The sequence below is a fragment of the Sylvia atricapilla genome, chromosome 17, assembly GCF_009819655.1.
Source record: "Sylvia atricapilla isolate bSylAtr1 chromosome 17, bSylAtr1.pri, whole genome shotgun sequence".
Lineage (NCBI taxonomy): Eukaryota > Metazoa > Chordata > Aves > Passeriformes > Sylviidae > Sylvia > Sylvia atricapilla.
This window is the reverse complement of record NC_089156.1, coordinates 11,781,938-11,805,303: the sequence shown is the minus strand read 5'-3', so window position 1 is coordinate 11,805,303 and position 23,366 is coordinate 11,781,938. Positions and strand designations below refer to the sequence as shown.

The following is a 23,366-nucleotide window of genomic DNA, read 5'->3' as shown; positions in this document are numbered from 1 at the left end:
TGTAACAATCCTACCTGCCAAGTGCAGGATCACTGACGTTTTTTGGGTTGGTTTATTTTATTTTTATTTTTATTTTGGTTGGGCAGTAAATCATTTTAACAGTTTAATAAATATTTCTGAAAAACACGTATTTTGGCCAGATTTGTATCCTTTTTCTTTGTGGACAGTAATACCATCCATTCTTGGGGATGCAGCCTATGAATCTGTGTAAAACTCTTTATGGAAATAAAAAGCCTCAAACCAGGCAAGGTTTAGGACAGAACCATTCCAAGACTGACAAAATACAATTTAAACACATTATGAATTTATGAATGGCTTATGATGACAAAGAACATGACAGAGCCTTTTCTAGAAAGCACTGTAAGCTCCTTAATGGAAGAGGTGTGTATTTACACATCCTAGCCCTGAGAAAGATGTTTTGCCTTCTGTTTCCCCCAATTCAGCTACAACCAGCAGCAAATCCAGTTTCCAGAATGGATTAAAACCCTGTGTAGAAGGGTGAGGACAGAGTGGGTGCAGCTGCAACCTCATTTACCCATGACACCCTCCTTCAGCGACTGTCCACGGATTCATCAGGAAGATGAGGCATTTTCTGACCTGCTGACTGCCCTGTAGTGCACATTCCTCTGTTCAAAGGACTTTCATCCTCCCATGTCACAGACAGTGGGTTGGTTCCATGTTTCTCTTTCTCCTGGCAGAACTAGTTAAGGACACAGTATCAATAAAGGCCTTGACTGTCCTAGTGTCTTCACAAAAATAAAGCCCCTTCCTATCAGCTTCTGTTTTGGGGCACAGAAGTTTCAGTTTGTTGCTATTCCATTCCTGTGTCTCCAGCACATAACACGTGTGGACATCTGGCCCACAGGTAACCCCTGACCCAGACAAGGTGTGTGCTCAGCTCAGGGGATGCCTGTACACATGGTGCCTTTCTTACAGCACTCACCAGTTCAAAAACATTAATACAAAAGTTTATTTTCTCTAAAGAACAACCCGACACACTGAACTGCATCAGGAACCAAACTGCAGAGCTGCTGGCAGCAGAGTCAGGCACAAGGTGGCAACACCACGGCTTGTTCTGGGAACGCTGTCACAGCCCTGAGCTGCCATAAGGGTGGGTCACACACCCCAAGGCACCGTCACCTATCGGTGCTTATCATCATCTCTTTGCTTCTTGGTGTCTCTGTCCCTGCTGCGGTCTCTATCCCTGTCCTTCCTGTCTCTGTCCTTCCTTTCCCTCCCCCTGCTCCTCTCCTCTTTGGAGTCCCTCTCTCTCTCACTGTCACCCCAAGCCCATGACCTCTCCCTTTCTGGCCAGCGTTTGTCCCTGCTCCTCTCGTGGTCCCGGTCCCTTGTTCTCCAGTCCCTCATTCCCTCACGAGACCAGTTTCTTTTCTCTGATGATCCTTCTCCATAGAAATCATTTTTCATGTTTGGCAAATTGATGGGCTTTCGGAACGGTCTGTCCCGTCCTCCGAACCGCAGCTGCCCGGATTCCTTCTTGCCTCCAAACCCACCCCCAAGCCTCCGGGGAATCCATCCTTTGAGAGTTCTTTCCAGTTCGAAGTCTACAAAGATCTCGTGCTGGTCAATGACCAGCCTGTTGGCATCTCTGTGGGCCTTCAGGAGAGCACGCTCCTCTTTGTACTCAATAAACGCGTAACCCTTGGAAAATCCCGTCACCAGGTCTCGAACCAGACGGATCTTTCTGATGTCTCCATAGCGGGAAAAAACCTCCTTTAACTTCTCCTCTGTGGTCTGAAGATTGAGCCTCGCCACGAAGAGGGTGAGGTGAGGATCTCCCGTGACGCCCTTGTTGGGTACGTACCGTGCCAGCATCGCCCGCCATATGGCCCGGTCGTGGGGCTCCTCGTCCGTGCCATCGATGCTGCCAGCCTTCAGGGGGTCGTACTCCTTCGCTATGGGCGCCCAGTCAGCCATCGTCTAGTGGGGGAGAGCACACATGGCACACGGCAGTGTCAGGAACAGCCTGTGCAAGAAGCGCGGCCGGCACCGCCGCTGCACTTAGTGTTCACCCAGAAATCCCCCAGAGCGTGCCACACGGAAATAAACCAGCCGCGTCGCTGTTGTTCGGGTCCGCACGGCGGGAGAGAGCCGGGCCGGGGAGCGGCGTCCTGCCCGGGCCTAGGCCGCCCTGAGGGGCCCGGAGTGAGGGCCCGGAGTGAGGGTCCGGTCTGAGGGCCTGGAGTGAGGGTCCGGAGGGAGGGTCCGGCCTGAGGGGCCGGAGTGAGGGGCCCGGAGTGAGGGGCCGGAGTGAGGGTCCGGCCTGAGGGGCCCGGCCTGAGGGGCCCGGCCTGAGGGGCCCGGAGTGAGAGGTCCGGTCTGAGGGGCCCGGCCTGAGGAGCCCGGTCTGAGGGCCCGGAGTGAGGGCCCGGCCTTCCCCCGCGGGCCCCCGGAGGCCCCTCAGCCCCGCTCCCGCCCGTGCCCTCACCCACCGCCGATCTCCATTTCAGCCCTTTTCCCCTCTCCCGCCCGGCCGGAGCCCCTCAGTCCCCCCGCCCCGCTCCCTGAGCCGCCGAGGCGGCTGTGGCGCTGCGGAAAGGCCGCTGGCTTCACCCGCCTCGGCGGCGGTTCCCGGGGCCGCCCCAGAGCCGCCCGGCCCTTACCGGCAGCGCAGAGCGGGCGGCGCCTCCTCAGGGGAAGGGGCAGGGCGGGAAGCGGCGCGGGGCCGCGGCCATGGGAGCGCCGGGGGCGGGAGGAGCCGCTCCGCCCGCGGCACCGCCGGCAGCGCCGCCCGGCCGGGAGGGAGGGAGCGGCGGGCATGGAGCGGGGCCCGGACGGGGAGGAGGAGCTGGAGGAGGAGGAGGAGGAGGAGGAGGAGGAGGAGGAGGAGGAGGAGGATGAGGATGGCGGCCCGGAGAGCGCCCTGGAGAAGAGCCCGTTCCAGCTGACGGCCGCGGATGTCTACGACATCTCCTCCGTGGTGGGCCGGGACCTGCTGCAGCTCCGCGCCGGGCCGCAGCTGCCCGCCGCCCGCGCCCGCCTGCAGTTCAGGATCGTCAGGGTGCTGGAGATGCTTGAGGCGCTGGTGAGCGAGAGCAGCGTGGCCGAGGAGCAGCTGCGGCGGGAGCGGGACAGCCTCCGGAGGGAGCTGGAGCAGCTGCGGGCCGCCAGCCACGGGAGCGCCCCGCAGGTGGGTGCGGGACACGGCCGGGACACAGGGGACACACGGAGCACACGGGACACGACCGGGACACACGGGACAGGGTCAGGCACACGGGGCACACGGGACACGGCCGGGACACATGGAGCACACAGGACACGGCCGGGACACATGGGACACACGGAGCACACAGGACACACGGGACAGGGCCGGGACACATGGGACACACGGAGCACACAGGACACGGCTGGGGCACACGGAGCACACAGGACACACGGGACAGGGCCGGGACACACGGGACACGGCCGGGACACATGGGACACACGGAGCACACAGGACACGGCCGGGGCACACGGAGCACACAGGACACGGCCAGGACACACGGGACACACGGGACAGGGCCGGGACACACGGGACACACGGGACACACAGGACACGGGCCCCTTGCCCAGCACGGGCACACCACGCGCGGGTCGCGGAGCGCACCCAGAACACACCAGATGAGCCGGCCGGCACTTGCGGTCTCTTTTGTGTCAGCAAGACGAGTCTCACAAAGTCACTTCCCGTCTTTGGCCGTGAAAGCCTTGAAGCTCTTTCCTTCGGCGTGCTTACGGGTGGCCGTGCTGTGGATTCCTCGCTCCAGTTTCACTGTAGTCACTGACCCAGGAAAGTTGTGCAGACACGCACAGAGTTCAGAGTACGAACCTACCGTGTTCAGCTCTTGCACAGCACCGGCCCCATAGCGACAACTGTATGCAAACACTGAGGTTTTGTAACCTCCTTGTGAGGGAAATGGATGTCTTGATTGCTACAAAGGTTTTAAATTAAAAAAGGCGAGTTGAGTTCTCACTTTTCTTTGACACGGAATTTTGGTGTGGCATTAGATGGCTCAGCCTCTCTGATCACCTGAGAAGAATCTGATAAAAGCATCTTCTCGACAACTAGATTGCAAACTCTTTGGTACAGAGACTTTGCTTTTAACTGTGGTCAGAGCCTGTCATAGCTGTGGCCTGTACTTGGCCTGGGAACACAGCCACTAAGGGAACACAAAAATATGAAGAACTATAATTAACTGCTTAGAGGAAAAAAAAATCAGGATTGTGATGCATTCATACTAGTTCTAAAAATTCCATATTTATAAAATCCAGCTACTTTACTCTCTGAATGCTGAGGTTTTTGAGAGGTTACAAGATCCAGTGCTGTTTCTTTTACAGCCCAGCCTTGGACCAGATCAAATGGTGATAGACCTGACAGACCCCAACCGGCCCCGCTTCACGTTACAGGAGCTCCGAGATGTATTGCAAGAGAGGAACCAGCTGAAAGCTCAGCTTCTGGTGGTGCAAGAGGAGCTGCAGTGCTATAAGAGGTAAAGCTTGAAGTCAGCAGAGAATTCAAACTAATAATAATAAGTATTTCATGTCTGGGAAGCTTATCAGGTGAAAGTCTTGCAGGTTTGGGCCCCTAGGTCAGGATAAAGGCACTGTCCAGGTCTGTAAGTGACCCCTGTGCTCCCCAGAGCATACAAGTGAGCAAAGAAAAAGGGGGGAACAATGAAGTCTCTATGCAACATGATTAAAAAACCAAACTCCCTTTTCCTCTGCGCAGTTCTCAGCCCGTTGCCATAATTGTTCCACTCTCAGCCCACACCCAGTTACTCCCACTGCACATCCAGGCTGGGTTCTCGTGCACAGAATTGCTCTGTGCAGTCCCAGCAGTTGCACACACACACTGTGTCTAAAGCCACACTACATACCAAAGAGCACAGGGGGTTTCCAGCTCAGCTTTAGTCAAAGTTTCCTTCCTCCTGCAGCACGATGCTGGTTGATCTCTGGTCCTTCACTCCCACGGAAGTATGGCACTGATCTAGAAACAGAATATTGAGCTCTTTCATCATTCATGATAAGCTGTGGGGTTTTTAAGACTGCCAGCAGAGGGTTGTGTAAGGCCCTTGAAGTGTGCAAAGCAAGTGATTTCAGAGAAGGGTTTGGTCTTCCTTGAAGGGAGAGTCAGTGTGAGTCAAAGGGTGGGATGTGGGAAGGGTCTGGATCTTGGTGCTACAAATCCATTCACCCCAAAAAGCTCTTCTTCCCAGCCTCTCATCAGGTTGGATTATAAACTCTTTGGGTCAAGAAATCACTTTTTAATCTAGACACAAAATGTCTCAGCACATTAGATCTCAGTGGGGATATCTCAGCACCACCCTCCTGCAGACCAGGAGCCCGCCCTTTGCCTTGTCTGTAACAGGCAGCTTAAACCAAGAAGTCAGACCCAAGAATTTACAAACTGCCCTGACAGCACCTCCCCAGCTCAGCTGGATGCTTTGCTGTGCACCACTGGAATGGCTTCTTGCTTTGATTTCCCAGCTGTTACACAGCTTAGTACAGGCCAAGTTAAAAATGTAAGTGGGAATGGTTTGATGTTTTTAGTGATCTGAGTCACAGTGCTCTGCACCAAGAGCAGGGCAGGGCTGCTTTTCAGGTCGAGTAATGTTGAGGTTATCTCTTCATACAGTGTTACAGCTTAAGCCAAACCCCATTTTCCCTCTGAACAGTCACATAAAATCCTAGTTGTAATTGTAGTAAAGAGGAATTGTGCAGCAGAAGAGGATAAATATATGTTCTAAAATGCCTGGTACATAGTGGACAAACATCTCAGAGACTGGCTCAAAGTGACTGGTGGCATTTGGGGGCTGCATTTTTCATCATGATTTCTGGGTAGAAGTTACCATGCAGCTGTTAGAGCTGTGCAGTGTCACCCAACAGCTCACTGTGTCATTTGTCCAAGAGGAGATTGCCTCAGAATTGCCCTGTGCCTGATGTCACAGCAGTGTTTAAGCACTCTGTGTTTTTATTTCTGAATCCAGTTGAGTGTTGCTTGGCTACTCTTTGCCTGCAGCTACTGCAGTCCCAGGCTTTGATCCACTGAGCTCTCCCAATGGCTGAGGGCAGCTCAGGACACGCTGTGAAAACACTGAGTGAGCAGCCTGGGAAAATCTAACCCCGTTCCAGGCAGGGAAAACACCCTTTGGTCCAACTGAAACTGGTGCCTGGAGTAGGCGGTTACAACTTGTGGAGTGTAGAAACACTGAAGTGGGATGGCAAAATCCAGAGCTGAGGCAAAGCTTTTTTTTCTCTCTCCTCTGTAGGGTGGAAAGAGGAACAGGCACCTGCCTTGCAGGAGAGCTGGGAATGTCCCCTCTGTTCCCAGGCCTGCTGAGAGCCTGGCAGGCTCAGGTACAACACATCCACCCCTGCAGAAATTCACCATTTGTGTCCCCACCCTCCTCTGAGCCTTGGATTTTCCCACAAATCCAAGAGTGATTATCACTTCTCTTTCACCCCCATTATGATTTGCCCTTTTTTTTTTTGTTTCTGTGGAGGAGGCAGTTTGTTACTTTTTTAGTGTTCTCATTAAAGCATAACCCTGGCACCATTACATTGTATTTAGGGATAATAATTCATTATTTTCAGTTCACTACAAGGAAGAGGCTGGGCTGCCATCCCTGTGTCCTGTGAACACTCATTCACCCATGTCCGAGCTGCCCAGTGAGAGGTCTAACTCATGCACTGTCACACTCTGCACAAACCCACAGAAAATAAACAAAACCATTTCCTTTCCCAGTGGGATCATCTCACAGAAAAGGGACCAAAATGAAGAACTGGAAAAAGTAGCCTCTGGCAGCAGTGCTGGCACCAGCAAGGACAGCGAAGAGAAGACAATCATCAAACGACTGTAAGTTTGTCTGCAGATTTTGGGGCAGAATTTGTGAGAACATGGCCCACTCCTTACACAGTAAATCCAGGGATGGATGCTGAACTTTAGCCTAATTGGCTGGATATTGTTTTCTGCTCTCCATGTAAAGTTAAAAACCTGATAAAGCAATCTCTTCCTGGGGAAAAAAAGCACTGCACAGGAAAGCAACCTCCACCCAGGCAGGCAGGGAGTCACTTTTTTTCCTAGGAAAAACAAGCATTCCTGAGCAAAATGATTGAATACTTGCCTCCCCTGCCAGCCCCTCAGTGCTGTGAAGCACCCTGGCTGGCCCCAGGGTTTATATTGTTTATACTGTACACAAAACCCACGAGCTCAGGGTCTGTCCCTAAAGTCCCCCCAAAACAGCACACTGACAGGGCCAAGCCCCTGCCTGTTCCTTGGTTTCCAGTTGTACGTTATTGTTTCATTTCTGCTATTGATTTTTTTCTTTTTTTAGGTTTTCTTTTAAGCATGGAAAATGAGCATCCTCGAGGATTTAACTGCTGCTGGTGAGAATGGCACTGATGAGCCTCAGAGGCGTTGGGAAAGACAATGATTGGAAGCAGCAGCATCACTCCTACTGTAGAGAATGAGCAATCTCATTAAATTCATGTTGTATAATATTCTTTCAGAATAGATTGTACTCTGCTTTTTCAGAAGCTGTTTGAAACAGACATTTTTTTTGTATTTCTTACCGTCAGACATTACCCATGTTTAGAAAATAAAATGTTTATACAAAGCTGGGGTTTATTCTCATTAAAAGAGCCTGGGATGGTCTGTACTAGGGCACACTTATCCTGTCCAGCTACCAAAACATTCAGCCCCAATGATTTTGTAAGATGAAGAGAAGTTAAGAGAGGCATGCCCTTCACAAGTGGGTGTTTGGGGGTGAGCTGGAACAGTGGAGAAAAGCACAGCAAAAGAAGAAAAGCTGCTGCAGTTGGGCTCTGCCCACAGGAAGGACTGAGGTGCAGGCAGTGCTCAGACTGGAACAGGTGCACCAAACATTTCATTTCTGACAGATGAAGGTCTCCTGTGGTAGGCAGTCGTGTTTTGCATAAGCTCTGTTCTTTCAATCACCTGCCACAAGCTCTGTGTTGGCCCCAGTAATGAGATTTAGCACCAGTGGAAGCATATAGGGCAAACAGAGGAGTGGGAAAAGAAGCTTGAAAGACACCAATTAGGTTCTCCATTTAGAAAGGTAGAATATCCAGAGCAGGAAAGTCTGAACAGACATAAAAGCAGCAGTGACAGGTATCAAACTGTGATCTTACTCTCTTCAGAAATAAAAGCAGGCTCTGAAGTCTTTTGATTCCCTCTCCTGCACTGGCAGCACGAAAAATATAGGACATTTCACACATCTGCTCAGCTGCACAGTGTGAATGTGGCTCGGCAGAAGGCAGAGCTGCAGCCTCCCTGCAGAGGTCAGGAACAACTGTGTGTCAGTAAGGCCACACCACAGAGGGCTGACCTCAGCCAAGGCACAGAACCACTCAAGTCCTTCTTCCATCTTCTAAATATCCGTGAGCCTTGGCCATGCCCTCACTGTGTATTTTCTAGAGCATGGCAGCAGGGAAGGCAGTAACTGCACTGCCTGAGCAGAAGGTTTATGCACAGAAAAATTAAACAAAGAAACAATCAGCAACAGCCAGAATAATGTGCCTCTGAGCTGAAGAGAGATGCTTACACGTGATCTGAATTCCATCCTCTTCCATGGTGTATCCAGGCATGTATTTTCCAATCTCCTTTGAAAAAAAAACAGTTTAGCTCCCAAGCCAATGGTGTCTTTCCCTGTGACACCTTGTTAGAAGATGAAGCCTTCCTGTGAGGCACAGAGATAGACATCCAAATGACACATCCTGTGAGAAGTACATGGGAGATGGAGCTATTGATCTCTGTACATGTTCCTAGAAAAGTAAAGGATACATATGCAGTGCAACATGAGCTTTATTTCCATCCTCCAACGCAGTGCTACTCAATTACCAGTTAAGATTTCAGAGAAGACATTTTCTTTTTATGTAAAACAAGGGAGATCTTTCCCCTTTCTTGTTTACAAAAGTGATGCTGAAGTACAGAGGTTTTAAGCTATTCAACCTGATAGAGAACAAGTAAATGTTTAAATAAAACAAACAAACAAAAAAAAATCTTATTCCAATTTTGACTTAAGGGAAGTGCTCTAGTTTAACAGGACACTGTACACATTGCTGAGGTCTCTGTTACTGAGACCAGAGAAAAATCAGTGCCAACTCAGACAAGTTGGCCAAGGAGGCTTACCTGAAACTCAGTACACGTAATGTAACAGGTCTCCAGTTAATTCTTCAGAAATGGGAAAACACCCAGGCTTGCTCTGACGAGTTTGCCTTGTGTGAAGCAGTAAATAATATAAAGCATTTAACAGCTAATGATTTTCACAGCTTTCTTTGAAAATGCTCAAGAACTGCAATGGAGACACAGGTAGTATAGCAGCCGTTTCATCAATAATAAATATATTCTTTATTTTACAGAGACATTGTCTTCAAGTTTTTAATTTAAAAAATACATCACTAAGCCACCTCTCTTGCTGCTGGAGCACACAACCAGGATGTTGTTGCTATCTGACCTATCACATAGGCAAGCATAAGATTGTCTAGAGGGCATTCAGCTGGAACAGCAGCAGCCTTCAAGACATGAGGAATAGAAGACATTAAGAGAGCCACAGATCCCCTTGCTGACATCTTCCAGCAGCAAGCGTGGCTGATGGCTCACAGCCATTTTCATCTACACACATGCCAAGCCTGCCTTGGCAAAAATTCCAACTGGTAAGAATTCATCTTTAACATAAAGGACCTGCATTGTATTGCCTGCCTATATCCCAGATTTGGCTCTCCAACAGAAACGTTCCCAACATCCACGAGATGCCAAGAGCTCAACTCCCATGTGAGACAGTGGGACCAGACTGTGCTGGACAGACCTACAGGACCAGGCAATAAGGAATCTACTTTCTTCACTGCATGAACTCCATCACTACAGTTTGAAGCTGCATATGAAGATGACTCCTATTTTTTTTTTTTTTTTTGGAACCACTATGCTCTACTTCAAGCATTCACAGTAAATAAATAGCTTCTGATGTGTGGCTAATTAGCATAGGAAGGTAATATAAAAATTTTTGGAGAGAGCTTTTACTTCTTTAAAATCCTCTGGGAGACACCTCCTCCAAAAATCAACCATCAACTATAAAAAAGGTACCTTCTCAAAGTTTAGAAAATAAGCAAATGTCAAACATTGATTCTCCCTGTGAAGTTCTATCTCCACATCTGTAATCAGTATCAACCCAGTCTATCAAAATTCACCCTCATTTGGCTGGGAGTCATTTCTCCAAAGGAAGCAGTCAATCTGACCATCCTTCTCCCTCAGTGCCAGTGCATTTGAAGTTCAACAGAACGGACGACACAGGAGAAACTGGATTCCTACCATAAATTATTTGAGAATGACAATAGCATCCATCTCAAGAGAAGCCTGTCAGCACGGGGCTGTGAAAGCCACTGGATGACCAAGTCAGAGTACAGCAGTACTTCTGTCATAAAGCCAAGTTCAGCACCCCAAAGTGGAGCGTGAGATTTCCTTGCAAAAGCCAGAAGCACAACGCCAGTGATTAAGTTTCTGTGCAAGTCTTTCACTGCTCAAGTGGCACTGGTCACTATGCAGAAGCATTCGAATTTTAAGGAGGGTTTTCCTTTTACGATATAAAAGTTTTGGCAATCTAAGATCAATTATTCAAGCCTGCCTGGAAAACTGTAATAGGTATTTAAATACTGCAAAGCAAAAAGGCAGTTTTTAAGGAGCTTGGAAGACCATAAGCAGTCCACTAGAGAAAGCTGAGGGAAGTGAGGGCAGGAAAAAAAAAAAATAAATTCACTGACTCCTGTAGAACACTCAGTCCAAAACCAAAAAAAACCCAAAACAAGGAAGATGAATTAGTGTTTCAGCCACGGGTGAGCTTCAATGGAAGCTTTGCTTCTGTCTCCATAGTCGTACAACAGTTCTTCACCTGCATTAATGTCCCTGGAAGCGATGAGGATGAGATGAGGCACACCATCGATGTCGTGCAGCTTGGTCTGACAGTTGCCACACTTGCTGTGATTAATGAGCCTTCCCAGACGATTCGTTTCTTTCGTAGCATCGACACTGAAAGAGCAAGAACAGAAGCTGGGATTGGGCCTGGGACAGGGGAATGTTGGTGGACAGAGCCCAAAGTGCAAGTCAAAAGAAGGAGTAATTCACATGAGTTTTGAAAAATTAAGGAGAAACAGATGATCGTGTTACATCACAGAACAACCGTGATTAAATACACAGCCGTAATATGGCAAGGCAGGAAAACTGAAACGACTCTGGGAGATTTTTCTGAAACCTTTGGGCTGTTTGAGCTGCCTGTTTCCAGGAATAGCAGAATCCAGATGTGAAACAAATTATAAAGCTTGGACTGAAGTGGGTGTCAGAGATTGGAGAAACAAGGATACCCAGTTAGAGTTGAAAGAAATGTTTCTTTTGCAGGTAGTCTGTCCATCCTGCTTTCCAAACCAACTCCTCTCAACTCAGATAAAGGAGTTCATTTTACAAGAGGATGAATTTAGGCAGAAGACCACTGCAGAACTACAAGCCTCATCCAAGCAGATGCAACTCTCCACATAGTTTGTGCTGTACTTCAAAGAACAGGGCTTTGAGTCACCTACAATTCCTCATAGCCCAGACATATGGGAGGCTCTCAGACTAGGGATCAGTGCTCCAAAAGATTTCATAATTCACAGTTCCCGTTATAAACAAAAAATTTACATGAAAACAAAAAAAGAATTAGCAGCATTCAAAGCCTCTATGAATGGAAACTGGAGCTTACCAGTAGGTTTTGCTGAGGTACTGGAAATAGTACATGTAGCAGCCTGTGGATGGGTCTTGAGCATACACAGCCTCTCGTTTCTTGGCATCAGTGATCTCGATGAGATCCCCATGATATTCAACCACAAATTCTCCTCGATTAAAATGTTTAGTAGCAATTACTCCTCTCCCTTTGCCATCAATGTAATCGATCTGTTGAGTTGAAGAGAAAATACTGTCTCATTTCCCAGCTGATTTAATCATTACAGATATGCTGATTACTAGGAAATGATCTGCCATTAAAAGAATGCTGCAGAAGGGAATTTGCCTGTACTGCAGACAAAGCTGTAGAAGCACAATGCATGGCACTGTGGAAGAAACACAGGATGAGTTTGGGACACACTCTGAGTTACTGGGTAGCTGGACACAAACTCTTCCAATCAAAGAGCTTAGGAGTGCATTTCTGTAAAGACCTTAAAGCCTCCTCAGTATTTAAGACAGGAGCTGCACAAACATATCCTTCAGAGACCAACATTGCTCACTCAAAAGGCAGAACTGTGTGTTCAAGTTTCCTGCATTTTAATCAGAGAATCACAGGGTCCTGAGACTGAGTTCTGCTAATCTCTGTTTAAATAGATTAACATCAAGATATTGTAAAATAAACACTACATGACTACTTAGGTTGGCACTGCAGTTACCTTCATTCCTTCTTCTTTCCCACTTGTAATCAGCTCGTCTATTTTCCTCCTTTCCTCAGTCTGCAGAATAAACAAGAACAAACAAAACCACAATATTGTTGATAGCTTTTGTAACTTATTCTAGAGCTGGAAGGAAATTACCCACCAGTGACACTCATTGTTTCAGACCATCTCCTATTTCCAGCAAACTGAATGGCAGAAAGACAGATTCCTGCCCCCCCAAATACATAAGCAGCTAGATTCTGTTCTAAACTGGACCAGCACTTCCAAATTTTAAGCATGTTCTTAACAATACTTCCAGTGCACAACGTTATTTACATTTGGAATGGAAACATTTACAGATAGTTATAAACCTCCCCAAATTTTCAGCTAATCAGACACATTATAAGTAATGTCATTTTAACAAGAAGCACTACCTCTAATTCAGATTTGCTCTTCCTGGAACTTCTTCTAACTGGGTAATAATCTGTCACTTTTCGGTTTGGTGTTCTTCCTTGTGTTCTAAGGAGTAAGAAAAAGAGAACACACACACACACACTTCAGACTATTTGTTAAGTTGCATCTTTTGAGCAGGTATGCGCAAGAAATTTTTATTTGACCTTGCTAAGTTGAAAAGTGATCAATATGTACCAGTGGTTTTTATCAGTACTTTTAGCTTCAAGCCACAGCTATATCCTCATTTCCTCCCCAGGCTATTTCCATTACTCCAGTACTAATTCTCAAACAATAACAGTGACATGTCGTTGGAGACCAGCTGAAGGTCACATTACAAGTCTGGGGCCCCCTGCGTGCCTTGCCAGAAGGCACTCGAAAATTTAGGTCACGAAAACTGCTGGCAAGGAATTCATGAATGTTAGTTCACATTTCTCTGATACCATGAGAAAGGGGATCAGCTCAGCCAGGAAGCCTCCAACTGTTCTGTTTCTGACAGGACACATCCCCGTTTGTCCACAGGAAAATGTCTTAATGGCTCGTTAATTTATTTTTTTTTCCATAGGTGACCAGCAAATATTTCACTTGTGATAGAACACATTAACCTTGCTTTCAAGACAAACAAGTCCTCTGCAAAGCAGGTATTTGGATGCTATTTTAGGACTTTTAAAGCATTATATCCTTGAGAAAACAAAGAGCTGTCCTTTCACAATTCCACACATTACTTACTTTTTCCTTGGTCCTCGTTTTGCTTTAACCATCTTCTTCTGAGCTGGCTTTGCATTGGCCTCCTCAGCACAGTCTGCAGCCAGGGGAGTCTTTTGGGTTTCCACAGTTTCTTGGTTCTGATCAGAGGAGGGCACTGAAGGATGGCACCCACCTTCCTTATCCTTCTGGTCTTCTGGTTTCACAGCACCTTCAACTGTTTTGCCACCATTCTTTTTTCCTGGTGACAAGGAAATCGAGTAAGGCTCTGAACTTAGAGCCAACTAGACCCGAGTGCTTTAAATGAATTCCAGAGTTTATAGTTCTGTCAAGTGAGAGAAAAAGGATAGCAGTGACCCTGCACTGCAGGTGTTGCAGATACCAAGTGGGCAATAGCACCCAGGCTAAATCCACGCCAAGGGCTGGCACTGACAAAAACCTTCACTCCCCAACATTTACTTGGCTCTTTTGCATCCTACCCCAATATAACCACATCCTCCTCCTCAGACAACCCACGCAGAGGTAGGTGAGTGTGGTTTAAAGCTGAAAAGCGTTTTTTATGTAGAGTAAATCATCAGTTATTAGCAGTCCCATCTGCTGAGACAGATGTTTCAGTCTCACTGGAGGAAAGAAGCACAGCTGCAAGGCCTCAGCAGTGGGACAAGCCAGAGCCATCTTCACTTCCTTGTCAAAACTGGGGAGCCAAATTAGGAACTAAAGGCCCCAAGTTACCAGAAAGCCTGACACTCCCTGCATCAAATGGGACTTCAAATATCTCAAAGTGCTTTGACAAATTACCAAGGCTGTTAAATGCACCTTCAAACACAAGCCAGACGAGTCTTCTTCCCCTTCATAAGCTCAGGGAACATTTCCCATTCCCAGTCACCACACTGAAGCACCTGTGAAAGCCTGGTAAATGTGGGCTCCTCCTCACTGCTTTTATTTCTCAATGAAAATGTTAAAATTGGGGCCAGTGGGAGCACATTCACCAAGATAAGCAACCCAAAGCTCAGTCTTACCAGCTCCTTTCCTGTAGGTTTCCTTTAGTGTTTTGCCCTGACATTTCACCTCGTGATACATGACAGAGTTTTCTTCTTGAAGCGGGGGGCGAGCACCAGGAGCTTTGTTGGGATTCAGGTAGCTGTAGATTTTGGATTGACCAATAAACACATTCTCCTAAAACAGACCCACATACACAAAAAAAAAAAAATCAGTTCAGCACAGAGATTCCAAGAACTTCAAGTTGGCATCCACAAAAGTCTGCAGCAACCAGGGCTGAGAGGTGATTGTGCTGATGGCAATTACACTGTTTGAAGCATCACCTTCACAGAGATTGTGATTTCTAAGTGAAAACATAACAGTGCTGAGCACTCTGAGCAAACTTAACTAATGCAAGCTCTCTGTCTGAGAGAGCTTGCACATAAAATGTGGCAGGATGGGGTAGTCACAGCCAACTCCAGCCTCCACCCTTGTGCTTCACAGTATGAACTTTGGTGCTAAAAAAAACCCAACCCCAAGCCTGAGCTCTTGGGGAGGAAGGCGGCCTCAAAGAGCACAAGCCAAAAAAAATATGAATAACGCAGCAAAAATTGGCCAGGCTCAGTACAGTGCTCTCACAGCCAGAGAGGTTTGAGCTACCCAGCTACTCTCAGGAGGTGTCAAATGTTGCTGCAGCAAATTACATGCTCAACTGAGCAGCAGAGGACTGTTTTACAGCCTACCTTGAGTGACACCTCTCAGCAAAGCACGGGAGACAAACAGTGCTCTCTTTTTATCCATTATGCAATACAGACAGAGTGTAAAAGTGGTTTATGGCAAAAAAGACCATAAAGAATCTACTCAAAGCCCAGGCAAGAAAATAGCAAAACCCTCTGGCATGGCCAGACACCACAGAGCCTGGGGTTAGTTCACAGGCTCCAAGATGCCAACAGTGAGCAGGGTCAAATTTAGCAAAGATTAGTGGAGTCCTGTCACCTTTGCTTTTCCAGTCTCCTGCCACCTGGCTGGGTTTGCCTGTGCAGGGTTTGTCAGGCACAGAGATTCCAACCGTGAAATCTCAGTGTATGGACAAACAGATGCAACTTGGGCAGAATGAGGTTTTTCTTGGCCATCGTTTGACTCAACCAAAAGCAATTTTCAGACATTGCAAGCCAGTTAAAACAACAAAAATATGCATTTTTTTTTTTTAAGAAAAGCAAGGAACAAAGGGTCCCAGTAGTTAAAAAAAGATAGTTCAAATATAGCTGACTAAACAAATACCTTAGTATTTCAGTCACAGACACTGAAAAAGTAAACAAAGTACACAATAGAACAGATAGGATAATTTTAATAATTAACGTAGTCATGAATAACAAACTTCCTATGTACATAATTCACACAAAATCAGACCAGTTAAAGGCTCAAGTCTTAGTCCACAAATAAACTTTACTAAGGACTGAGATTGCGATGAATCAGCCTGAAAACAAGCAAATCAGATGGACATTCCCTGACCTCCAACATTTCTGAAAGGCCTGTGAAAGGCAAAACTTGCTTATTTAAAAACCGAGGCTTCAAAGCATGAAAACCCATGAAAACACTCCGTTTTACCAATTGCAAGCAAGGAACCTTGAGCTTCAAAGTCCTCAAGATTTTGTAAGAAGTTTAAATATGGGCATTTTGAGAGAAAGGCCAAAGCAGCCCACCTGCCAGCTGAGCCTTCAGGCTTTGAATACACCATGAACAGGAAACGAACAACTATTTTTCCAGCATAGCTTCCTCCCTTCATTCCCAGCTCCCTGCCTGCTGCGCTCTTGGCACAACCCAGACGCCGCTGCCACGTCTTTGTCTGTGCCAGGCTTCAGACCCCGGAGAGAAGAGATTTTCTCGGCACAGCAAAACACGCGAAAAGCTGCTGAGGGGCTCCGGGATTTGATGCAATAGCCGCAATTATTTCCATTGGGAGTTAAATGCAAAAAGACAAGCAGCCTCCGGCCAGCCGCTTGTGACAGAACTAGAGGACGGGGAGGATGGCACGGAGGGAATGCCGAGCCTAGGGCCTGTCTGCTGTAGGGCACAGACACACACAGGAAGAGCCCGACTGTACCTAAAGTCAGCCTTTTTCTGAATGATTGGAGGGCCCCGGAAGGCCGCGGCCCCCGGCTCCCCGGGGCACCCGCACACCGCTCGCCCGCACCGGGGGGACGCGGAGGGCACAGCAGAGCCCCGGGAGCTGCCCACCCCGCTCCGCCCGCCCAGGCCCGGGCACTGCTTACCCCGCCGGCCCGGGGGCGGCCAGAGCCCTTCCTCTCAGCGTTCTCGGGGCTTGCCTTCTCCACGCCGCCCGCCCTGGTCTTGGGCATGTTCTTCCCTAGGAGCAACGGGGTAAGATCGGCGCCTGAGCCATGTCCGGCGCTGCCGCCCGCGGTCATCGCCCAGCCGCCGCGGCCTGCGCCATGTTTAAAGGGCTGGATGCGGCAGGGCGAGCCGCGGCGGCCCAGCCCCTTCCCGGCGAGCTGCGCACACCGCGCGGGGGAGGAGTCCCGCCGGCCCCGGCTCCCCGCACCTCCCAGGAGGAGCTTCCGCGGCGCGGAGATGCCCCGCGCCGAGCGGGCCCAGCCTCGCCGGCCCCGCCGCGCCCCGGCCCCGCTCCGCTCGTGCCCGCTCCGCCCCGCGCACCTCCGGCCATGGCGGCGGCGGCGGCCCCGCGCCCCGGAGCCCCCGCGCCGGGCGGCCCCGACTGTCCCCGCGGAGTCCCCGCCGCCGCCAACCGCTCCGCAGGACGACGCCGCGTTCCCCTCGGCAACCCCATTGGTTTAACCTCCTGCCAATCATCGCCCGCAGGCCTCTGATTGGTACAAGGCGCCATAACCCGCCCTCCCCCTGTCACGCCGCGGTGGCTGCGGCTCCCGGGAACGGGGTTTAAATGTGTGTTCGCCGGGCGCTGATTGGCCCGTGCCGAGGGCAAGCGGCGCTCTGATTGGCGGCCGGGAAGGGAACGCCCCTCCCGCGGCCGGGCCGCGCCACGTGGGCGGGAGCGCTCGGGAGCGGGACCCCCGGGCCGTGCGACCCCGCGGAGCTCGGGGGGACCCGGGGCTACCCCCGCCCTGTCCGCTCCGCCGGGGCACCGGCAACACCCGCCGCCGTCCCGCCAGCGCCGCCGCCCTCCTGCGCCTCTCCGCGGGGCACACGGCCCCCGCTACCTCGCAGCGGGGATTCGGGGGACCCCTAAAAAAGCTCTGCTCTTCGGAATTATTAGGCTGCTTTACGCAATGTTGGGTTTAGATCTCCCCGGTTGAAATTTAAGTCTGTTAGTTCCATCTTCCAAGACTGCCCGGAGAGCAGGCAATACTCAATATTGCACTAAAGCGTCAAAGACCTTGTGTAAATCCCTTTTCCATAATAAGGGCGGCTAAAATATTATCAAGCCAAATGACAGAGGCATCATTATTACCAGGAGAGCTGGAACTGCCTTCAGCATCGATTCTCTGGGCAGAAGCTGCCAACAGGACTAGTACATACACTTGGAAATCAGGAAAGTACGATGGCAAAGAGCACGCAGGGATCAGGGGATCTGGATGGATGCCAAGCGGATGCCATCATGGAAGTCCAGAAATTGCCACACAGGACTTCGGGGCTCCGCGATAAGCAGAACACTTACATTGAGCAACGGTGCATGACTCCTGTTTCTTATCTGTGTTACCCCTCCTGGAGCAAGGCCCACCTGAGTGTGCCCAGGACGCGGGGTGGTGACACTTGTGCTCACCCGAGTGCTATCACCACAGGGGTGGCTTCCCACCGAGGCTTATCTGTAGCCACAGGCTGCTGCTGGTCTCTTGGGCATTCCCACAGTGACATGAACAGCCAGTTTGGTGATACAGCTGAGAAAAATCCTTTCCCTTAACAACAGGGAAAAAACCCTCCTCGTCTTAAGCAAGAACTCAGGGCCTTGTGCTTTCTGAGCCGTCCCAGAGCAGCTGGGGGCTCACAGGACAGGAATTCGGTGTGAATCCCAGAGGAGTCTCAGAAGGCAGCACAGCACTCCAGTCCACCCCCTCCTCTTCTGGTAGGTGATAGCTCTGCATGCAGGCACTTTGGGAGAAGACAGAACAAACCCAGCTCTGTATGGGCACCGTTATTTCTTACATCTGTGTCATTGATCACCAGGCACGTGAATTTTACCGAGATGGAACCAAAACCCACTGAGTATTTTCCTGTGAACTCAAAGCTGCAGCCAGCTGACACCCTCTGGCCGTCATCCCGTGAACATCCATGTCCATTCCATCAAGGCAGGTATTCCAAGCTCCCCACAAAAGCACCAGAGCAGACGCTGGTCTGATTTTTCCACCCCAGTTAGCACTGTACTTATCACACAGCTGGGATGTAACTGGAAAATAAAGATCTTCATCAATTACTGAGGTGATTTCCTTCTTGCAGTAATGGGGAACATTCTTCCTAATGTCTTGGGGAAAGTCTGGAAACGCCCTCAGCTGTGGTTTTGCTCGGCTGTTTGGGGCTGTACATTTTAAATAACTATTTTTTTATATGTATATTAAACAAAGCAACCGAGTTGGCATCGAAGCCGTGCGGGCCACCAGTAGAGGGCAAAGGAAGCCAAAGAATTCTCTTCCCCAGAGCAACAAAGAAAAACAACGTCATCTCGAACCGGCCGCTGCTGGCGGCGCGGTGGGATCACCCCGAGAATTACCAAAACACGTTGGCTTTACCCCTCAGCCGAGTGCCACCGAAAGGCAGAGATGAGGAGAAGTTCAAATGTTAAAGGCTGCAAGCCCAAAAGAGCGCGGCTGTGACTCAGGACACGCAGCAGCACACGGAGACAGAGCGCTGCCGACTCCCGTGATCCAGAGGGAGCAGCGCGACTCCCGCCGGAGCCAGCGCTCAAACCCAGTGACCTAAATACCGCCTCCCGTAGTGCCGCATGAGCGGCTCCCGGAGCGCACCACGTTTGACTGCGGAAATGTGAAATTCTTCTGTGGGGGAAGGGGACGAAGAACGAGCGAGGCGTTGATTTGCTAAGAAAGAGAAGAAAATCTTCAAGGTAGATCTCTTCAGTCTCGATGAACACTTCGTCTAGATTTTTTTTTTAAATACATCTTTGAATTCACAGTTTCATTTTCTGTCCAATATACCGAGGAGATGCTTGTTAAATATTCCCACCTGAGAGCAAGTTCTCACATTGCACCTGTCATATTTGCAATTTGCAAAATAAATGGCAGCATTTACACAAATTTCTCTTTCACAAGATGAAATCCCTACAATTTGTGCTTCAGCCGCTAGAGATCAAGTAAAAACAATCCCTGAGGGTAACTGCTGAGTATTACATTAAGCAACATCATTTTATAAAGTGACACAGTAAAATGCCAGTAGGTGCTAACTGCATTTCATAGATTAGAAAATATAATTACATTCAGAATTTTATCTACCAGTGATTTTTAAAAAGATCTCTGACAAGAGAGTGCAGTGAGATCCGTGAATTACATGCAAAATTCTGTGGATAGAGAGTCCTGCAGAGAAATGTGCGTGTGCTAATTCCACACCAATGGAAAGCAGCATTCTCACTCACCTATTCCAGTCGAGGATGATCACAAACGCTGACAGGTAACTCCCTTTTTCGACTCAAGGCATGGAAACCCTCACTTTCCTGTCACGATTGTACAGAGATTTAAAGTTCGATTCAGCACGTGTGAGCTGTACTTCATCCTGCCTTCGCCTGAAGTGTGCAGAGGGCAATAATCAAGATAAAAGCTGCCATTTAAACTGTTCTTCTGGTCTCTGGCCACGCTCCTGTCGTCTTTTTCTCCATCTGAAGGATCACTGATTAATCTGAATTACTTAAAGTCAGTTTAATTAACGTTGCTTTGTCTTTAAATAGTTTAACCTTAATCTGTCTAATCCTTTATTGGTTATATTAATCCCTGTTAAATTTGTCTAACGATAAAATAAGCAAACTTGCACAAGATTGAATGAGTAGCACTGAACACTTGAAGGAATTTCATGATTGCTCACACTTCATCTATGCCTGGCCCAATTCTGTGTGAAAGTTCTGACAAATTTTCATGTTCTTACACAACTGGGAAAGCATTTTTATTGGAAGGTTGCCTTTTTTAACAAGTCTTCTCAGTCTGGGGGACTCCGGCGCTAAAAAGATGTCTCCAAATGTGATACTAGCGTGAGTGATCTCCAGATTTTCACTCACTCTTTGCAGCAGCAAGTTTTCACATTAGCAGCTTGTAAAATATTCGCAAGGGAAAACTCCTGTGCCAGCACATCCCCACGGGCGGCAGTCCTAGGGAGGGCAGCAGGTATGTCCCCCCGCATTCTCCTGGGGCAGTTCCCGTGCAGGAACACTGCAGAGCCGTAGCGCCGTGAGGGGGCGGAGGTGGCGGCGTCCTCAGGCCGGGGGTGGCACCGGCCGCACCGGAGTGCTCGGAGCCGCCAACTGCGGAGGGACGGGACGAGATCAGGGGGCCGGCCGCCTGAAGTGAGACGCACTCACGGGCGGAAGCACGGGCCGGGATGAGATAACAGCGTTTCCCGTCAGGCCGGCGGCCCCCGGGGCTCGATTCCCGAGCCCGGCCCGGTCCCGGCGCTCCGAGGCCGCTCCCGCCAACACCGCCTCAGGCGGGGGCGCGCGCACGGCGCCTCCCCACACTGCCCGTGATGCAGCGAGAAACGCGAGATCTCGCGAGAGCTCCGCCGCGCTGCCGCGTTCTCGCCGGCGGCCGCCATCTTGAGGGAGCCTCGGTCACGTGACCGCTCGCAGCCGTTCGCCTCCGCCTTCCCCTCCCCCCACCCTACCGGGAACCGGGCCCGGATCGCCAAGGCTCGACTGCGGCCGCCGCCCTGGGGCGGGGCCCGCCCGCGGGGACGTCGCTTATTTGAAGGACGGTGGATACGCCGGGGTTTTTTTTTTTTGTGGGGGGAGGAACCGGGGAACTTGCTGCCTTTCCGTTGCCGAGGGGAGGCAAAAACCGAGGCGCGGCATGTCACGTGACGGGGGGGGCGAGCGGGGAGCGCGCGCCGGGGCCCGGCGGCGGCGGTGGGAGGGGGTGGGGGGGGTGGGCGCGAGACGGCGGCGGCCACGTGACCGGGGTGGCGGCGGGCGGGGGGCGGGTCACGTGGTGCCGAGCGCGCGCCAGCGGCGGGCGGTGGCCGGCGGTGTCACGTGGGAGGGGAGCGCGCGCGGCGCGGCGGGGGGAGGGAGGCGCGGCCCGGGTCACGTGGTGCGGGCGGCCCCCGGCCCCCCCCTCCCCTGTGAGGGGAGGGAGGGCAAAGATGGCGGCCGTGAGTTAGAAAGCGGCGGGCGGCGGCGCCGGCGGCGGAGACTTCCAGGAGCCCGCGAGAGGATCGAGCACGACGGAGAGTAAGTCCCGCGCTGCCCTTTTGCCCGGTGACGCGCCTGTTTGGCCGCCTCTGGCCGCTCTCCGCGTTGTGGGGCCGCCCCGGGGGTTTCCTCCCCTCGGCTCCACACCGGGGCCCGCGGCGGCGGCGCGGGGGTGTCCGGGGAGGACCCGTTGTGCTGGGAGCGGCCCCGCGTTTCCTCGGTCCCTCGGCCCCGGAAGGCTGTGCGCTCGCCCCCGCAGGGGTCCCGGTGGGCCGGGGGTGGCGCGGCGGGCGGGGGAGGCGCCGTCGCCGCCGCCCCGGCGGAGCCCCGGTTGTCCCGCGAACTTCGTGCCCGGGGGCGGGCGGGGGCGGGCGGCGGGGCCCCCGGCTCCGGGGAAGCGCCTCTCTAACGGGGGCGGCCGCGGCCGTGGGTTCGGCCGCTCCCCCGCCGCATCCCCCCGCGGGCAGAGCCCCCGGCCCGGCCCGCGCCTTTGTGCGCTCTTTCCGCGGCTGCCGATTGTTGAGGTTTGAAATGGAGAAACGAGGCGAGAGGGGGATGGGGGGTCTTTGATTTATGGTGCCGGAACGCCGGCTCCGAAAGCCGCCGTGAGACGGAGCCCTCCCGGCCCTTCGGCGGGATCTCGCTGCTGTTGGAAGGGATCTTTAAAGAGGTGAAGGTCTGGGAACAAAAAAGTCGCGCATGGGACAGGATTACGCAGCCGATTGTGGCCCAACCCGGAAGTTTATGTGCGGAACACGTGTTGGGGAGAAGGTGGCGGGGCAGCAGCCGCCGACCCCCGGCTGCCCCGGGGCTTTCCCCGCCCGGGCCGGCCCTCGGGGCCCCGCTGCTCCCGGGGAGCCCAACCGCGGCCACACGCACGGCCTCAAAGTCCAGGGACTCCTAACGAGCGCACCTCAAACACAGGTTGCTAGGGTGAGTAATAGTTTAACGTCGAAATGCCCCTAACAGTCTGATGGGGAAGAGGCCTTTTGGGGTTTTTTTTCTCTTTTTTTTACGCTTTTTCTTTATTATTTTTAGCTCAATGGGTTCCACGCTGCCTTTGCGGGTATAAATTAGAACTCTTGTACTTTTTTTCAGGTATTCATAGGCTGGTTCTATGTGTTTGATACCTGTTAAAGATAAGGCAAATTGAGTAAATGCTTTAAAAAACCCCTAAGCTGTGAATTGATATATTAGGTAACTCCAGAGTAAGTAAAAAAAAAAAAATAAAATAAAAAAATTAGTGTGATCAAACGACACAGTGTAAAGTTAGGAATTAACTCAGTGGTAGACTACTTGGCTTTAGATTACCAAGGTTGTGTCTGGATTAAAAATATTTAAAAACATACATTAATGTTTTGTAAGCTGCCCTCCCCCAAAATTGAAAATCTGTAGTTGATGTTGTAAAGCAAGAATTGAAATTGTGTAACAGCGTGACATTGGAATTGGTGTTCTCTATCTGCCTCGCAGCCATGGCGTGTTATATTTG

At 50.7% G+C, this 23,366-nt stretch overlaps 4 protein-coding genes and 1 long non-coding RNA gene across 10 annotated transcripts in view; 3 read left to right on the top strand and 2 right to left on the bottom strand.

Moving 5' to 3' along the window:
* Positions 1–952: 952 nt before the first annotated feature.
* On the bottom strand, positions 953–21,421 carry SNRNP35 (small nuclear ribonucleoprotein U11/U12 subunit 35). Of its 3 annotated transcripts, XM_066331763.1 has the most exons (3): positions 20,117–21,315; positions 4,875–4,984; positions 953–1,941 (listed from the first exon to the last, which is right to left on the bottom strand). In XM_066331763.1, exon 3 carries the CDS (start codon positions 1,936–1,938, stop codon positions 1,141–1,143), a length of 798 nt encoding a protein of 265 aa, XP_066187860.1. In that variant the 5' UTR covers positions 1,939–1,941; positions 4,875–4,984; positions 20,117–21,315; the 3' UTR covers positions 953–1,140. The 3 variants fall into 3 exon arrangements, 2 of the variants coding, with proteins under 2 accessions (XP_066187860.1, XP_066187861.1); XM_066331764.1 differs by lacking the exons at positions 4,875–4,984; positions 20,117–21,315 and adding an exon at positions 2,625–2,732; XR_010744954.1 differs by lacking the exons at positions 953–1,941; positions 4,875–4,984 and adding an exon at positions 18,794–18,919 and having other exon boundaries at positions 20,117–21,421.
* On the top strand, positions 2,780–7,633 carry RILPL2 (Rab interacting lysosomal protein like 2). Of its 2 annotated transcripts, XM_066331766.1 has the most exons (4): positions 2,780–3,151; positions 4,336–4,487; positions 6,743–6,853; positions 7,332–7,633. In XM_066331766.1, the coding sequence occupies exons 1-4, from the start codon at positions 2,780–2,782 to the stop codon at positions 7,354–7,356; spliced, it is 660 nt and encodes a 219-aa protein (XP_066187863.1). In that variant the 3' UTR covers positions 7,357–7,633. The 2 variants fall into 2 exon arrangements, with proteins under 2 accessions (XP_066187863.1, XP_066187862.1); XM_066331765.1 differs by lacking the exons at positions 6,743–6,853; positions 7,332–7,633 and adding an exon at positions 6,267–6,734.
* On the bottom strand, positions 8,623–17,430 carry KMT5A (lysine methyltransferase 5A). Of its 3 annotated transcripts, none has more exons than XM_066331757.1 (9): positions 17,212–17,429; positions 16,809–16,903; positions 14,577–14,733; positions 13,582–13,798; positions 12,837–12,921; positions 12,421–12,480; positions 11,745–11,935; positions 10,902–11,038; positions 8,623–8,696 (listed from the first exon to the last, which is right to left on the bottom strand). In XM_066331757.1, exons 1-9 carry the CDS (start codon positions 17,399–17,401, stop codon positions 8,638–8,640), a joined length of 1,191 nt encoding a protein of 396 aa, XP_066187854.1. In that variant the 5' UTR covers positions 17,402–17,429; the 3' UTR covers positions 8,623–8,637. The 3 variants fall into 3 exon arrangements, with proteins under 3 accessions (XP_066187854.1, XP_066187855.1, XP_066187857.1); XM_066331758.1 differs by having other exon boundaries at positions 8,664–8,692; XM_066331760.1 differs by lacking the exon at positions 8,623–8,696 and having other exon boundaries at positions 8,804–11,038; positions 17,212–17,430.
* LOC136369109 (uncharacterized) lies at positions 18,821–19,781 on the top strand. Its single transcript, XR_010744955.1, has 2 exons — positions 18,821–18,951; positions 19,095–19,781. It is a non-coding gene; the product is annotated as an uncharacterized lncRNA (long non-coding RNA).
* Positions 21,422–21,761: 340 nt separating the features above from the next.
* SBNO1 (strawberry notch homolog 1) overlaps positions 21,762–23,366 on the top strand; it is a 31,247-nt gene continuing 29,642 nt past the window's right edge. Inside the window, exon 1 of the mRNA XM_066331733.1 lies at positions 21,762–21,916. The gene's annotated coding sequence lies outside the window, so the exon portion shown is untranslated. The remainder of the gene's footprint in view (positions 21,917–23,366) is intronic.